Source organism: Talpa europaea (genome assembly GCF_964194135.1).
Source record: "Talpa europaea genome assembly, chromosome: 7".
In the NCBI taxonomy this organism is placed as follows: Eukaryota; Metazoa; Chordata; class Mammalia; order Eulipotyphla; family Talpidae; genus Talpa; species Talpa europaea.
Genome location: NC_140074.1, coordinates 30841383 through 30859680, shown reverse-complemented (window position 1 = coordinate 30859680; position 18298 = coordinate 30841383). Strand labels below are relative to the sequence as shown.

The 18298-nt window shown below is 45.0% G+C and overlaps 1 protein-coding gene across 11 annotated transcripts in view; it reads right to left on the bottom strand.

Moving 5' to 3' along the window:
- Positions 1–3580: 3580 nt before the first annotated feature.
- The window catches only part of PTPRD (protein tyrosine phosphatase receptor type D), a gene marked incomplete at both ends in the record, with an annotated part of 382458 nt that continues 367740 nt past the window's right edge, over positions 3581–18298 (bottom strand). For all 11 annotated transcript variants that reach the window (XM_084237481.1, XM_084237484.1, XM_084237485.1 and 8 more), the window contains 7 exons: positions 3581–3649; positions 5630–5765; positions 8587–8741; positions 11486–11611; positions 12524–12650; positions 13242–13420; positions 13840–14125. In XM_084237481.1, coding sequence (XP_084093607.1) covers positions 3581–3649; positions 5630–5765; positions 8587–8741; positions 11486–11611; positions 12524–12650; positions 13242–13420; positions 13840–14125 — 1078 coding nt within the window. The remainder of the gene's footprint in view (positions 3650–5629; positions 5766–8586; positions 8742–11485; positions 11612–12523; positions 12651–13241; positions 13421–13839; positions 14126–18298) is intronic.

Sequence of the window (18298 nt, the reverse complement as noted above, 5' to 3'; positions counted from 1 at the left end):
ACAAATGGAACTTGTGTCAGCAAAGAACTGATTTTCATACAGACTTCTTTCGCCACCAATGTAACGAAGTAGGAAAATAAAAAGCACGCCTTTCATTCTGTAAAACATGTACGCGTACTACTAATTAGAGGTAATTGTATTTTCGTTAACAAGCCAGTTTACAAGTTAAATTTTTGTAAATGTTTCAGTCTATGCATCCAAAACGAGAGCAAAGAACACAACCGTTATTCCCTTTGTAAAGACACTCCAAGCTCGGATGGCAAAGCCACGTAACAGATGGATAGGATGGATCTGTAGCCGTCTGATCTCTGCTGGAGTATCAGGGCACCCATCAACCCAAAGGAAAGCCAACCCCAAAAAGGAGCAAAGAAAAGGGAATCAAAAATGAAAGCGGGGAGTCAACCCAAGTGGAGCCAGAAATGAACGGGAAAGAAAAGAATGTGTGTATGACGGCAGAATTGTTTCCCTTCCGGTTTCTATGTTGTGGTATTTACATACACAGCCATGAATTTCCGAAGCCGTTTCTTACAGATGGGTTCAAGTAATAACATTATTGGGTGTCGAATCAATAGGGCAGTGCATAGTACAAAGGTATAGAAAGTGCAAAGTTCCCTAGAGGCCCTTCCCTCCCCTGGCTGTCCTCGCCATTGTCTAACCATGCAAATCATTTTTAAAAAAGAGCTAAAATAAAGTTCTGTACAAATCACTTTTTATATATTTTGATATTTTTACCATTGTAACTAATTACAAAATTATACATAACTACACGTACATAGGTAAATAATAGCACCGTACTGGTTATGGTGATGAAAATAACTGGAAACTTGCGAGTGTGTGGTCATGGTGGAGCAAGATGCTTACCTGGGAAAAGGAAACTAGAATGGTGGTACAGAGAAGCAGAGTGGAATGCACATCGATGACAGTAAGGGAGTTAGTGTTCGGAACAGCGCCTGAATGGTCAGATGTCTGGAATCATCTCCGCCTCTTTCGATTGTGGTTTGCATCCCAGTCACTTTTCTTCTCGTGACGTCCCCTTTCTCTCTGCCAGATGGGCAGGTTTTGGTGTCAGGGGAAACCGCTCCCTGGCCAATGGCTCTCGTGTTTGGGACACCATCGGGTTCCCCACGTCCAACGTGGCGGGGCCGCACGATGCAATGTCTGTCTGACCCCCTTGGTTTCATGAAATGGAAATGACAGCACTGAGTCATCTGGCACTTGGATAAATCCCCAAAAGATAGGAAGTGAAAGAAAACTGGAGACCCACATAGTGCACATTCTTCTCGGGTTCTGATGTAGGTTAGAGAGTCTCGTTCTGAGGTAGCCTTCTAGATACTTTTTGTGAGTGTTATTTGTGTTTTTCCTTTTTTTTTAATTTTTTTTTTTTTTTTACAAAAGTGCTCAAATACCCCGCTTGCAAGTGTTTGGTCTCTTGGATGTCATTCTGCTTGTGATGGGAATCTGGGAAAGTGAAATTCTTAGATGCAGAACATCCATGATGCTAAAGTCAAAGAGAACTATGTTACCGATCCCCAAACTCTTTCCGAGTCCCTTGGCTATTTGGAGGGTTCTTTACAATGGTATGAGATGTGGCAAAGGCATGCCGTCCTGCATGGCTTCCTATAGGAATGATGTTGGAAAGTGGTGGGGGTGCTATGTGTGTACCTGTGTAGGCCTGTCTGTAGCCCTACATAGATGCGCCTAATCTGTCAATGTTCTTTAGCACAATCCTAACGGCCAAGCAGATGGCGTCTGAAGTGAGCAATGGTACTCGTCACTCCGATAAGTTGGGTGTGGTTACTGAGTGTGCTAGAGTTGATGGGGAAGGAATTGTGAATCCAAACAAGGAGTTTTTCCCGATGTTGGCAATGAGGAAAGGAAGAGGGGCCCTGATCATCCAAGTGCTTTGGGCTGGTCCAGTCACTAACATCCCCGACTCGGTGGAGAACTAGGAATGCATATTATTTCAAGAGTTTTTGTACATGTGGTCAACAGAGAATGCTTTAATCGGAATAGTCACATAGATGAACAACGAATGGAAATAGGAACCGAAAGCTCAAAGGAAATGGTAGTAAAATAGGCATCAATTATAAGGCACTCTAAATGCAAAAAGAAAACCCAAACCAAACCAAGTACAGCACTTCCCAGGAATGCCGTATGCCACAGAATGGTGGTGACGGAACAGAGTAACATGAGTTTGGCTTTGCCCCTGTGACATCATAAATGCAAATTTCATAGCACATACTATAGACAAGAAACGATTGAGTACACGGTTTGGAAACAACTGGATAGCTGATATATTACAACATTCTCCCCTCCTAAAGGGATATGCACTGACCTTTCCCACATGCACACCTCTTAGCTAGTTCATAATTGTTTTATTGCACTAGAGTGGTAGAAATAGTGAACTGTTTTGGGAAGCCTGGTTAACAGAATGGTATTGGTGAATAGGATCAGGTGGGTAGGGGGAATCGAGGGGGTGAGGCTTGACAATCGATCGCTGATGTGCATTCCTCATGTCCCTTCCGAAAGGAACGACCCTTATGTCCTCCAGTGAGTAAGCGACAGACTGCTTACGATCGCTTTTGTAGCTTACCCAAAGGAAATCGTGGAGGAGTGGCACACTAGCGAGATCTCTCTTTGAGTGTGGACACACTGTCTCTATATACATAGAAACCCCTAGGCGGTGTGGCTCTATGTGTATATATGTTAGCAGCAACTTTATACTTTGCGCCTCCCTGTTGATTCTGAAAAGCAAAGAAAGAGTTTTTCTTGGAACAGAATGGGTACTTGCTCACCAATGCAAAGGGAACGTAAGTGTCAAAGGCATCTCTGACAGGCCGATACTGTAGATGGAGTATTGCAGCCAAATGTGCCAATGTTCCAAGTCGTTGATATTTCTACAGCCAGCTAGTACAGAGAAGTGATACAGGTGAAAAAAAAGCTACCATTTGGAAATAAAAAAAATGAAGAGTTATGGAACGTGAAAAGTCACTTTATCGAATGAGACATTGATTAAAAAAAAAGTGGACACAGTTAAAAATGAAGCACAGGTCAGCAGTATCTTTACAATCCTAAAAAACTAAACCCAAGACTTTCTTTTGTGAAACATCCCCCACCCCCCGCCTTTCCCCCTAAAATGTGACTATGAGCAGGATGGTGGGAAGGGGTGATGTCAAAGCAGAGTCCATGTTCTCATGAGAAGCCACACCAGCCAACGTGTTTCCCTGCACCGCCCCCGCTGGCCATTCCTCCTCACACCACTCGAGCAATCCTGCCCAAGGTGCTGGGTCTTGGCTGTGATGTCTTCTTCCCTTTCTTTGGAATCCTCGAGGTATCTGCCAAGGAAATCCTTCAGATGCCTCATCAGTCAGGATTCGCTCTTGTTTTTCAGGTTCGATCGTTCCATGGAATTCTTGGTCCACCTGGAAGAGTTTTGTACATTTGTTTTGTGTGTCCTAGTCCCACTAGGTGGTGGTTAGCTAGAAGTGAAGAGGACTTCTCAAGTGCCCTGTATGGCTCAGAAGAGACTCCGTGGATGTGGAAGGGCATGTAGTAAAAATCCGAAATGGGTTGGGGGTTTCTACGTTGCATAGTGATCAAAGCTGCCCAGGTACTCGAGTGCGGCCCGATAGCAGAACTGATACTGATCCTGCAAGGGACAAAGGGAGGGTGGGGGAGAGAGGCCATGAGTCCATTGGAAAAGAAAAGTGACAAGTCAGGAGTAGTCAACAGTTACCTCTAGATGGGAACGAAAAAGCATGCTGTCGGCCCAAGAACCCATTGGTTTCAGGGAGTGAACCCCAATGTGCCACATGGTATGCTTCCTAAGTGCTCTAGGCCTGCTTTCATCCACTCGCCTGAAGGGGCCCCCTCAAGCCGAGCAGCGACAGCGTGAGTGAGCACTGTCTTGTGGACAAATAGAAACTGTTGTGCAAGGAGCAACCGCCAGTGGCTGCCCATTGAAGAGAGGAACTCCTTAGCCTATGCTGATGGATTGTTTGTTTGGGCTGTCTCCTTTTCAGGTTGCCCGTGCGGACGCACCGTGCTGAGGAAAATGGCACTTCCCAAGATGGGTACGTGTGGCTTCAGGGAGCAAGGTCTGCACTGTGGTGAGTGACCTCAGATGCACCAAGTCCTTCACAGGAGGTGCTTTCCAAGTCTTCCTGCCCTGAAAGTCCCCTCATCCTCTATCGAGTATTGGTCCCCGTGGGCCTAGTGCAGTGTAGCTGCTGCTTGGTGTGTGTCCTGCAGGGGCCAGGCTGAAAGGAACATGGCAGGGAGCATGTCCTTCTGCAGACGTGAGGCGTTGTCTTGGAATAAGTGAGAGCATCGGTAGACATGGGGAACGAATGATAGTGTACACAGGAGCAGGGGTCAGGAAAAGGGAATTCCCCAGGAAGGCAACTTCTGTTGAGGGCTGCAAGTGGATTGTTTGTACTTTGCTGAAGTATGCATCGACCTCCAATAAAGCTGGTCATGCTCAAGAGATGGTGTTCTGTGGTGTTATGTTTTCTATCTTGTGTAGTCACTTGCTTGGCTAAGTGTTCCGGTGGTAGTAAACGTCCACTGTCCCCCCAACACTCAGGCCCATTTGCCCGGCCCAGTGGCGCCTGTAGTGTGTGCTCTGAGCCACACTCTGAACCAGAGCACACACTCCACTGGGCCGGGCAAACGGGCCTGAGTGTTGGCGGGGGGGAAGTGGAGGCAAAGGAACTCTCCTACACTGCTGTTGGGAAAGCAAACTGCTCCAGCCACTATGGGAGGCTGTGTGGAGGCTCCTCCATCTGCTCACAGGGGCCTTTCACTAGGATTGAGCCATGCAACCCCTAGGGATCGACCCAAAGGACACCTGCACCCCAAGCTGGAGGTCAGCACTAGTGACAATAGGGAAGCTACAGAAGCCACCGAAATGCCCAGAGAGAGGACTGGACCGAGAAGCTGGGGTGCCAAGACACAATGGATTAGGACTCAGCCATCCGCAAAGAGAAACACATGCCACTCGCAGCAACATGGTAGGTGCTGCAAGGGATGCTGCTCCATGATGTCAGCCAGCAAGAACACCCCCGGAGGGCCTCCCTCCCAGCAGGCCCGTAGGTCCTCCAAATAAGGGAGCAGGGAAACAAACTCCCCATCATCAATGGAAAATAAGTCACCCACAGACACACTCCAAGGTGGGAGGAGGAGGATCCAAACAAGGCTGGGGGGAAATTGGACGGGGACGAGAACCAAGATGCAAATGCAGCCATTGTACAAAACAAGAAAAAGGATGGAAAAATAGATGAAAACAACAAGGGAAATAGAGAACAGTAGAAGTCTAACACATGGTCTACTCAGAAAGTCAATGGACAAGTAAAACACACCAAGAGTCCATGACATGAAGTACTGCTTTGTTTCTTTGGTAACATATATTTGCGCTGCAGATAGGAAGGACCCCTTTTTATAGACTCAACCTATCCAACGGAGACCACTGACCACACTTTCACCCAGTCACGACCTCTCTGATGAACGCGTACACACTGACTGACATTTCAGGACAGGGCCATGAGGTCGACGATTGAACCCATGGGTACATTTTCGACAGCAGTACCACTGGACTCTTGAGATGCGATGGAGAGATTTTCTTTCTCACCTCTGTCTGTACCATGGCTGGTCGTTGTGTTCTTAACATTTTCACAGTCTGGAAGATATCGACAACGCCTTCATATCTCATTCTTTCCAAAACAATGCTCAGTGTGATGAAGACTCCAGTTCTTCCGACGCCCGCACTGTGAACAAGAATGAAAACAGTGTTACCGAATGAGACACTTGCACTATCGGCCACAATGGCTTGGGGGTGACCGTCTGCCCACCTAATGCCCTAGGATGAGTTTGGCCACTGCAGCGTTCCAAACCATGGGACATCTGCTTCATGACACAGGAGAATGTGTCCTGGCACTCTGACAATGGCTTCAAAGAGACTAGGAGGATGTTCTCAAAACGACGAGGATGTGCCTTTTTGGAAAGAGCCAGGAAACATACCTAAAGGAACTGGTAAGTCCAACAAAGCTCTGTGCTATTCTGGAAGGCCCTGACATGGTAGCCCTGGCCTCAGAATGCTTTCAAAGGAGGGCCACGTGGCTTCCATGTGCGTTCCATCGGCCCTCTCTTCCTAGGTTCCAGTCTACCCTGTTCTTACAGTGACTTCATGTGTGTCAACTGTCCCATCCCCTATACATAGAAATGTCGTCATAGCAGTATGATCATGGAGACATCCTCTTGAACATGGGATCTCTAACCCACATAAAAGGTGGTGCTTCACTAAGTCTGACAATAGACACTGATCGACTCCCTTTCAGATCTTCTGCACTTCAAACACCAGCTTGCTTTCTACCCTAGGAAGGAGGTTTGTGGTTTGTTTCCTTCTTCTCGGAAGATTTCTAGACTTGTTACTGCAGTCAGAGAAGAACGTTCCTTCATAGCTTTTGTGTTAGTCAAGTAGTAGCCATCTGCAGTCTGTGGTCCTCATGAAATGGCCCCTGGAACGCGTGAGTACAGGCTGTAGAAAATGGATGGATTCCCTGACATGGGGATGCCGCCGATAGGCATCTACAGATCATGGGTTCCCTTAGAAACTGCATTTTCAAAAAATTCAAAGCAGTCCGGGAGGCTTTATCCTCCACGGGCAGCCTTGACAATGTTCAGCAGCAGTCAAGGCTGGCTGTGAAGCTAGAGTCCATGACCTTGACAGGCCCTTTCAACCTTGAGAAACCCTTCCTCCTGAAACACAGTGATGGGTGATCTTCTTGTCAAATGATCCAGGTACTCCCGAGTCTGTGTGACCTTCATGGGACTGCTGCAACAGAACAGTAGAGTTCCTGACTTGGGACTAGGTGGTTTCCTACAAGGCTGGACGCTATCAATGGCACGGTACTGATACTATAGGAGTGTTTCCACCATGTGGTGAGGACAAAACATGACAAGGAACATGCACTTGGATACATATACTCAGGAAAATGCCCACTGTTTCTAGAGGAAAGCAGACAGTCTTATAGCTTACCGAGGAAAGTCATTTGGCAGAGGAGCAGAATGACTTAGCCGGTGAAAGCTTACTCTATAGGTATCATCTGCTTGGGTGGTCTATGTGATTCCACGTGTACTTTCCCGAATACTCTAGCTGCCTAGAGGGAAGGGAGTGTGCATAACTGCACACAACTGCATAGTGTTGGCTTCTCAGGTCCTAGGGCATGTCTAGCAAACCCAAGGGACTTGCAAGTATCTTAGATAGCTGCTGAGAAACTTGGGCTACAACTCCGTTTCCTTACTGGCAGAGGGACGTGACGGTAGAAGTGAAACTGGAGCTCAGACATCTTGGAGCTTAGGTTCACCATGTTGTCTCATTTTGGAGACCTGGTCTCTGATGTCTTTAGGAATTGTTTACTCTTTGGCAGCAAAATACATTGTGTCGTGACAATTTGGTGTATACAGCGATATCAGAAACTTAGATTTCACATTGCTACGACTTAAGAAATAGGCATTCCATTAAATGACGTCACATGCTTGCGCTGGAAGCTTTTTGGCACATCCACTTCCAAATGCACCACATTGACAAGGCCTCCTTCCTGAACCATTGCCTTGCTGTTTCTACTCTCACTTCAAGGACTTGCATTCTAACAGGCTGTGAACACTACTGCAAATAATGACCTTGAAGGTGCTTCCTTTTCTGACATAGGAACCATTTTCACGCACATTGCCATTTCCACTGGGGCTGCGATTTTACTCACTTATGGACTAGAAGGATGAGTATTGTCCTTAAACTTCGATAACTATTTCTCGTTTCCCTCAGACACCAGTACAAAGTAGCAGAGAGAACAGTTAGTACTGCGAAAGCAAAATAAGGAAGAAAGAAATAGCTGAACACATGATCACTAGGGGTTGTAGCCACCATTCCTGTCAAGGACAATTAGACTGGGGAAAAAAAATGCCATTTGGCCCTTTAGTACAACTACTCAAATGTGAAGCTGAAACACCTTCCTCCGGTTTTCCTTTCTTGAGAAACAAAGGGAGTCCTTGCCTTAGACATTCCATGATGTCTCTGGACATGGATGACGAGAACAGTACCTGTTGTCTCAGTGGTAATTGCATGGGGTCCCTCTCCCCGAAAAGCTATTCCAACAGGCCAGAGTAGGCATTTCCCCAATACCTGTGACTCGGGTAAGTGGACCTAAGGTGACTGAGTCCTTTGGGACCTTGCCGGGTCTACCGAAACAAACTGTGACCGATACTTCAGAAGACCTCCGGAAACAATCCTTCTGGAAAAGAGACGCCCATCTACAGGCAGAACAAAACTTCTGGGGCAAGCTTTGGTCACACGATGTCACCCCCTTCTACCTCCTTGACACTCCAAGTCTCTTACACTAGGAGATAGACCCCGCATGTTTCCCAAGGGCTTCAGAATGGACAGCCCTGTCCGTTCTCCATAGGCCTGTGTGCTCCTACATTGGGTCTTGTACCAATCTGTTGAATGCACTTTGTTCCTCCAACCTCAGAAAACCCCAGTGAGATCCTTACTCACAAAAGGAACCTTGTCATTCCTGATTCTGAACATACCTGCAGTGGACTGAAATGGGTCCGTCTTGGCCGAATTGCTCCTTGGTTTTGTGGACTTGGCCGATGAAGTCAATAAATCCTTCTCCGGACTTTGGCACTCCTTGCTCTGGCCAGTCTGTGAACTGGAACTGCCTCACTGTTCGGGACTGACCGTCCTTTCAAGGGAAAGCCGCAAAGAAAGGACGCCAGCAGCATTCAGCCAGTGTGCAGACCCCAACAGCAACGATGGTTTGTGGTGCCAGAAAGGAAACAAAAGGAAAACATTAGCCACATTTTTCATGAGATGTCATCACATGTTACTCTTGTCTTCTTACCACCAGGCATGGAGAACATCAATAGATGTGATTGTAGGCAGTGACAAATCTGGATTCTCACAGTAACTAGCCACCGAGTTCCCCTACTAGTGGGGAACCATGCCTACCATCCCAAAGAGGCACATGTATACTGTACCATGACCACCATCCAATACTTTCTTCACATGGAAACCAACATCTAGGCGTGTCATCCAGATCAGAGATTGTAGATTTCTAGCATTTTCCAAGGACAGTGTCGATGACAGGATGACACCAATTGGGTACCTGGCCCCCATGTCTCGGGGACACACAGCTTTTAGCCATGGGAGGCAAAGGCCTGTTCTAGGGAATTATGCAGTGGACCAGGAAGTGAGGTGACCCACCTAAGAGATCAGATAAATACTTAGCATACAAATGATCTCTTCTGGAAACACACCCTTAAGGATGTACCACAAAGAATTTGGGCATCTGTGGGGAGCATTTCACACATACCAAATGGCAGAGCAACAAAAGCCAGCTCTAGGCAAGAGGGGTGACTCCTTTCTAATGTGATAAGTTAGAATTGTTCTCAGTCATGACATGGAAGGATTTCACAATTCCTTCTGGAAACTCACAGTATTTTCAGATGTCTAACAAAAGCTGCAGGCCCCTCCTGTATGCAGGAGCAGAAAGAACAATGATGCCTACCACCTTTCTCTCCTCAATCACTAGAGGGCTAGGACCCACAGTCCAAGCTCAAAGGCACTGATCTCCGTCCAAGTTTGGACTTCCTTCTATTTTGGTAATAACTCTTTCCCCCCTCCCCTGAAGCTCCTTGGGAAAAGAGGTGTCTATTCTCAAGACTCAGGGTAAGTCAATGACTCAGTGTTTCTCATGGACTTATAGACGGGGGTAGCTCCACTCAACATGGCCACCTATCAACCTGCCTAGTGGAATCCACAGGCAACACTGCTGGCTACCATTCTCTGGGGATGGACAGGAAACAGGTTCTGATATTGCTCACATCACCTTTGTGAGGAACACTGATGAACAGGGAAAGAACTGGTGGGCCTCATCATTCACTGATACTTGCTTACTATGCATGCATGTCTGACTTTGCCCTGTGTGTAGAAAAACACAGGAGTGGAAGCTACATGATGCAAATGTGTTCTCTAAACGTCTTGGGGATTTTACGTTTCATTGCGGGTCCTTTCGACATCACAGAGAGGTGGTGTGCACAAGCCCTTGCTATTTGGAGAAGAACTTACCTGACTCCATGGAAGGTTCTCTGCTTAACAATACTGTATTTGCAAGTGCCAACTTGCTTTCCAAACTGGCATGTGCACATGACAACCCCATCAGGAGCTCAAACAGCAAATGCCATGGCAGCTAAGAAAATGATACCACCCCAAGGAATGGTCCTCTTCTTTAAGCAAATCTGTCTCTCTGACTGTAAGCAGAAATCATTGGCACAAGAGAAGAGTAGTGACGATGGTGTTGGGTGCCTTCGGTGGAGGCCACCTCTACTCTTTACCTTCAGAAATGGTGGGTGAATTTGCTGATGATGCATTTATGATTTTCACTCACATACCTGACTTACAATTCTGAACTGACATCATTTTCCTCTGAACAATGGCACAGGTCATGAAGGCACCTCCAAACACAACATGGACACTTAGCTGCCGCCTGCAGTACAGACATCTTCAGAGTACTTCGGACTTTCGGGGATGATTAACAGGTCTGTCCTCTCGGCCAAGCAACCTGCTGACCAGTTTCTCCTTCACTTTAGGTCCACAGCAAGGGCCAGGCTTTGGAGATTAGCAGGCAATCTCTACACATGAGGATTAGGTGAGAAAGCTGCTCTCCAGAATAAATAATGGCTCGGGTAAATAGTTCTACTCTGGAATTTTATTCAACCCACCCGCTGGAACCATTCCAAAAATAAGTCAAGGCTTTGGACTTCTCCCGCTCTTTCCTAAGATATGTTCACTCTCAAGGCTTGGAAGTGGCCAAAGGCTAGGATAGGAAAGCTAATGCATAGAACATGTTATCAGGGCTGAACCTTGGACTTAGCCATCTAGACAGAAATGCAGAATGAACATGAGCCAACAAGGGTCATGTGTACACAGTGCTCACAGACAGACACTTCAGCACACCGAAGAATAAACCATGCCAGGAATCAAATGACAATGTGCAGAGCTTGGCAGATTCTTCCAAAGAATGTCATTTGCTCTGCAGTTTAAACATCAGAGCCAATGAACCTCTAAACCCACGTGACCTAAAGGGCTCTGAAAAACAACAACATATTTACAGCCTCAAGTCATGAAGAACACAAGGAAAAAAACACTCCAAAGAAATGAGCAGAGGTGAGTGTAAGCACTTCCCAGCACACGCACTCACCAAGTGCATCCACCAAGTGGGGCTGCCAGATGTTATATTTGAATGGAAGCCAGGGTTGGTGAGAACCCTTGCCAGGCAGAGACAAAATGACTCTTCAAGAGGAACGGTCCTCTAGAATGGGTGATTTCCTTTCGTTTTGGGTGTATCTGGGCAAATGTTTCTCCCAGACATGGATTTCAGACTAGTTGTCTGCCAGTGGTGAAGCGCATCAGACGGTGCCCACTTACCCTGGCGTCTGTGACTTTGAATTCTCTTAGGATGTACTGTGGCATGTTGTACTCAGCCATGGGGTCCACAACAAAGTACTGGTATCTTGCAGATCGTTCTGCTGGCCAGTATTGGTGACATTTCTCCTACGAGGAGAGATTCATGTGAAAACCTTATGGACAATTTGTACAGTGTATGTCAATCCACCTATGTAGTTTTTCTTCTTTCATTTCTAAAATTTCCACATTCCATTCCAAGTGCATGGGACTCCTTTTCTTTGCACAACCACATATCCCCCAAGACTAGAACAATATCATTCCAAAAATGCCCAATGGTATCAGCATACAATATGTGCTACAGACACATCAGTACAACTCAGTCCTATCAACAGGGTTGGCATCATCACAAGAAAGGATGCAAATAATTACATGAGTCCTGGCACCACCACAGTCGCCTTGAGCCATCGAATGCGAATACAAACTAACCTCGGACTCGATCTGGTTCCATTTCACTTGTCCATGGAAGACAATGGAGCGTAGGCAGCTTTTATAACTTGGCTAAGTTTTACAGAAGTCTCCATAAACAAATGAGAACGCTCAAGTTCCTCCCTCCCCCCGCTGCTCTCTGTAGGTTTTAAAAGCTACATATCAGATGCAGCTCTACAATTTACTTCCTATGAATATGGCAAAGTGCACCTATTGAATTCAGTGGTGGGGCTTCAGAGGTGTCTAATACTATTTTATTCCTCATTCCAGAATACCCCGTTTTCACAAGTAGATCTCTGATGACCACATGATCCTTAGGAAGAAACTAACATTGTGTAACTTTAAAACACTATCTCCCAGGTCATTATTGCACTTAGTTTGTGTCACTGGAAACCAAGCAGTATCCTTCACATCACACCATTGAAGAACTGAATGTGGTTTTTCACGTTCGAAACCAACACTGAGGAGCACATGACCAAGATGGTGTCCAGTTTTCCTTGCGTCACAAAGAAATGCCAATGGCATGTGGACTGTTACAGTGAAATCCTCTTTTGGCGGAGGAGACATACTTACTCTGCCCATCTCCCGCAGCTTGGTGAGCATCACCACAATTGTAGAATTGTGTTCCCAGAGCATCCTCCAGAAGTCTTCCGTGGTCTCTGCCAACGGTCCCTGGGTAGCGATGTAGGCTTTCTGTTGTCTGCATTGGGAACAATGAAAAGAACCGGGCAAAGAATTCAGAGAACATGCACAGGCTCAATCCAGTGATGAAATAAAAACCTGTTACTGTCATGGCAGTGCATTCCTGTTAGGATGATGCACTCCTATAAGAACAATGAATACATTTTAGAGACTTTGCCAAAGACTTGCCTTTCTAATGTTAGGTTTGACTTCATCATGATTTACATTTTAGGGCACCACTAGCAGCTCCAGTTCACGTGTCACACAAATCCCTTCAACATTTTCTTGTGCAGTTTCATTTTTCTAGAAATAATTCACAATCCATTCCATGTATGAAATGTGGCCCCAGACAGCTTCTCTATTACCTCCCTCCCATCCAAGTGGCCTTGGAAAGCAGAGTGCAGCAGGCCACATTACAAACTTCCCAACTGCAGCTCCTTATTCCTATCCAAAATAATGATCAACAAATACCAAGGGACTGAATGCTGACCTATGCAGAAAGAAATGCTTTCAATGGAGAAGAAATTCATTCTGGAAAAAAAAAAAAAAAAAAACTAGGGCACATGCAAATACCAAGGCTTTGGACTGTCAGGGGAGCAAGAGTTTGTACCTGTATCCATCAATAAAACTGGCATTGATGTAATCAGATCCTTCGACTCCTCGGATAGGCTGCAGGCATACCCTTGTGGATTCATATGGCATAATATTAACAAGGCGATTTTTGAATTTATTACATGGAAGATTGGCACTGATGAACCTTGAGGTGTGAGCTTTAGAGCTGGCTAGACGCTGTGGAACAGAACAATCCAACAAAGACGATTTCAGCCTATGCTGTAGAAGGCAACACACCCCAGTTTCTTTCCTCAGTTCTAAATCCTTCCCTTGCTTTAGAACAAAGGAGTCTTCCAGCTGCACTGCTTTTCCTGTCTACCCAGTGAGTCCACACAGCCTGCTGAATTTCTACATACAATGTTGCAAGACTATGATCTCTCCGTTCAAATGAGGCTACAAAGAACTCAAAGTATTGTCAGAAAGCAAAGAATACAAATGGGAAAGAGGAAAAGTGTTGTATAGTCAGACACCTTAGAAGAAGGTAAAGGGAATCTGGTACTTCCCAAATGTCAAAGCTTAAGAAAGGAAAGCTGTGCCTCTATCATCATCTGAGAGTGATGTGCTCCTGGGGGACCACGTCACCACCAGCACCATACCTTAAATTCAAGCTCCATTCCTGTGACATTCTCTCCTGCTTCTATTTGAGTCAGCTTCTGAATGTAGGCATACAAGTTTCTAGCCGGCACTTCGGTATTTCCACACGTCACTGCTTCCAACAGTGCATCGTGGATAAAGATGTACTGGTCCTCGGTCTGAACCATGTAATTCCTCTGGGCTCTCATTAAAGTGACATGGCCATAAATATCTACAGTTTTTTCATGCTTTATTCTTTCTAACATGGCATCTATGACAATGAAACAACCAGTCCGGCCAACTCCCGCACTGTAAGGAAAACGACGAGAAAAAACAATTAGAAAACCAACCTTTAATATAGGATTTTTGCTGTTATCATTAACTTGGTTTTCAATGCACTCATTTCATTGAAATAGGTAGGATGACATTTGAGCAGTATGAAATGAAAAGTATTATCAGGGCACACTAACTGGATGGTATAGAACAAAATACCAAGTGAAATAGTTTGGTTTCAAAATGGAAACACATGAAATCCAAAGTACTATACTCCTTACTCATGCCACACATGGTACACAGTACTTTGAAACTCTTATTCCACAGAACATGCATTAGGCTGGTACTGTAACATGCTACAAAGATCTAAACAAGAGGTGTGATTTTGCAAAACACCTCCTATTTTAATTCAGTTAAAAAAAAACTTATAAATCTTTCCATTAGAAATAATTCCTATTCACAAACTTAGTCTGGAAATTTTTCAACCCAACTTAATGGGAAGTTGATAAAAAATGGCAATGTTGCTGTACACTGACATTAGTGCAGGATGTTCTCAATAAGATTTTTTCTTGTACTAGTCCTACCATTATTTATTTTGGGACATGGAATACTTGCAGTCCAAGATACCATTGGGACTACAAGATACCATATACCATTGTGTCTCTAAATGTCAATTCCCTCCTGTCTGAACCCATTCTGGAAACTTCCCCAGAGCCATTCTTTGCTTCTGCCATCTCCTCTCTGAGGTGCTAGCAGCTTCCATGTTCCGGGCTGACCTTTGCTTTGTTTTACTTTGCTTGGGAGAAGACTTGATAACATTCAGTAGTCATCTCATTTTCCAATGACTGCACGATATCATTACTGTGTATTGACATGACCCAACTTATTTCATGAAACCCATTTTCATAAATACTGAGGTGTTACTTTCGTTCACAGATAATGCTTCACGATTACATTGATACCTCTCGAGTGCTAGCTAATTCCTTTCATTAATTCTTAATAAAAAGTACACCAAAAAAGCACCACAGAGTGTGAGTAGGTTTCCTGTTTTTACTCCCTTTTCTTCCACAGTTGAATGGATTCTGAAATTCCAGGTGAAATTCAAGTATCTGTTCAGGAAAACAAAAGCCTCAATCTTTGTTACTGGAAAAGCTCTAAGGCATTTCTTAGACTCCATTACTTCTGGGCTTATGGGTCATTTTCCAGTTGGTGGAACCTGATTCAACGAGGAGGAGGTGAAAGAGTCAACAGAACACAAAGACACGATCTGCTGTTCCGGGGAGACAATATAATTTACTGAACTGGATTACCAAGTCAGGTGGTTGAAACACTGGAATTTCCTCCACTGCTGAAGAGAATACTAATAAAATAAAACATCTGTGCTCTGAAATCTCAAGGAAAGCCCTGTTTGTTTCCTACTTTATCCACCCCTTCAGTCTGACTTGATTTCAGTGTGAAGTACAGCTGAATGCAAACTGTTTTCCTCCTCATCACAGATGTTTATTTGGCTGGGAAAACTGACACATAGTGCGCGTAGGTCCACATTCCCACCTTAGATACAGAGCAACAGTCTCCTTCACTTGCTCATGCCACTGGTTCCTGTCACTTTTATAATCAAAGTGTTCACTCATTTGCCCAGTGCTCACTGATCATGCCACCTTGACAACCACTACACAACGAAGTATTTGGTCACGGAAATACAACATTGTCACTTAGATCCCCCCCGTCAAGAGTTCAGAGATTGCTCACAATGTCTCAAGGCAAACCTTACTTTACATGACTATTTTTTAATACCAATTTATTTTTTTGAAATGATTTCTAATACCAATTGGTATTTTCTCATACCAATAAAAGGATGTACTGGTTGGGTGGGTTATGAACCAGGACTGGGAATGGAAGAGGGAAGAGGAAGGAAAGAAGTTGGGGTAGCAAAAGAGAAGGAATGGCTGCTGACATCTGACTGCTGGTTCAGTGGCCAAAGTGACATTTCTCATAGCCTTGATGAGACAATTACAGAAGGAATGTACCAGAACTTCCATTGAATGAGTTCCATGAGCACTCAGGTGCCTGACTCCACTAAAAGGGCAGTTTCTCCCTAGTGCCATGTGTCTGTAAGATAATAAACAAGCATTTCATAATAACATAATATCTTCACTTACCACTGAGTAGTATTGATCAAAACCAGCTCCCATGCTGAAGCTCTGTAGATTTCAGACTGGGTTAAGTGCAAATGGGTCTAGCTAAAAATTGCTTACAGCTTATGTCCACTGTCAGAGGGTCCCTCAATATTAATTCCAGACTCTAGAGTTTCCATCACAGAGTGAAATGACATTGAGATGACATGCAAAAAGCTTCTGGAACAAAGTCTTGGACATGCCAGTACATGTCTTAGACAAAGCCAATTGGAAACATGATGTAAGCATTGACATTGCGCTATGCTGGCCTGCTGCTCCCAAGGCCCTGAGATCTGTGAAGTTCCCTTTCCCTTTCCCTTTCCCTTGGTTCCACCGAGGGAACCTGTGAGATGTGCAGTTTCCAAGACCCATCCCACACTTTCCTCTTCTCACTTCCCGAGCAAGAATAGTCACCCTACTGGCTCAGATCTTAACTGCTGCCCTATAGTAGTCACAGTGATATGGCATTATTAGTCTGCTAGGGTAGCATCCATAAACAATAGAGCAGATCTTGAAAGCAGGAATGCATTCTCTATCTCTGTGTACCCTGCATCAAGCATGTAGTCAATGTTGTCAATGATGTGCAAGAGTTACTGATTGTCAGGGTTCAGAGAGCTTCTGGGATAAACAGCCTAGCCTAGGTCCGGAAAGCTACTGTCGAACAACTTGCCAGTCAGGGAAAGATCCCACATTTCACAAAGGTTCCGAACCACTCAGAGAATACCCGGTGAATGTCCACAGTGCCTGAGAGGGAGAGAGGAAGCCACTCTGTAGTCTCTGTGGCTTGGTCTCTGACTTGTCATCACATTGCAATGGAAAGAAACTAAAGCCGACTAGAAAAGGGAGTGCCCCCATGATTGTCAGGTTCTATGACTATGAGTGATGTCCTTTTCCCTTTCTCTGCTTTGTTTTTCTAAATTGTCTTCTAATTGTGCACTGTTTCCAACTGGATACAACTTCATGCGATGCTTCCCAGCAGAAATCACACTGTAAGCTTTCTAACTGAGTCCTATATATTATGTCGACTCAGGATAATAGCAGGAATATTTTCTCAAAACAGGCATCAGGGACCATTCAAATGTCTGCATGATGCATGGTTCTATATTCTGGCAGGAAAGCTCCCCCCAGAGTCTTGCAAACTTGATAAGTCAAGCTCCAAACAATAGCAACCTCTTCATGATGGTAAGGACGCCTATTTTTCCAAAACATAGAAGGGAAACAAATTCAAATGTGTGTGTGAGTCTACATCGCAAATTATGGAACGGAAATACACGAGAGGTCATTAATTCTGCAGCACCTATTTTTTTCTCCCTAAAACCCAAAATATTAACTGCTCAATTCTGCTGTGTCTACTGAAGGCAAAAAGCTGACCCTTCATTGTGTTACCTCTTCCCTGAAGAGTTTGGGGGGGGGTACAATGTTCTAGGGGTCTCTTCACTTAAGGCAAGACCACAAATTTCCAGGTAGTTTCTTCAGATACCAATGGTGGTGTGTTCTTCAGAAAGTCATTGAACTGCCCTATTCTCCCATTTTCCTTAGATCATGACAGAGAAAATGAACTCCAGTGCATTGTCAAGTCTTACCGCTGACCTAACTATACTGAATGCTTTGGGAGCTTAAAGGAAGGGCAGTTACTTTGCAAGTACAAAGTCCATTTTAAACTTCTACCTCTGAAGCAAACTACAGGAAGCAGGAATGTTAGCACTGGGAAAATGATGATCGGATCAACACAGGATCACTTGACATCAGGCCTTTCAAACCTTGCTGTAAGCTACACCCTCAAGTTGCTCTCAGTTCTCTCGCCATAACTCCAAAAAGCAGCACGTTACTTTTGAGGCACTTTCTGCTTCCATATACATCTCACCATGCTACATTAGTGGTGTCTTCCCCTGACACTCTGGGTGCCCAGGAGGCATGTGCCAAATGTCTGTCAGCTTCCTTGCTTCCTTTCCCGTTCTCTGATTCTCATAATACTTACAAACTGCCCTGAAGTCATACAGCTAATGATACATGTCCAGAGACTTCAATGCAGGTT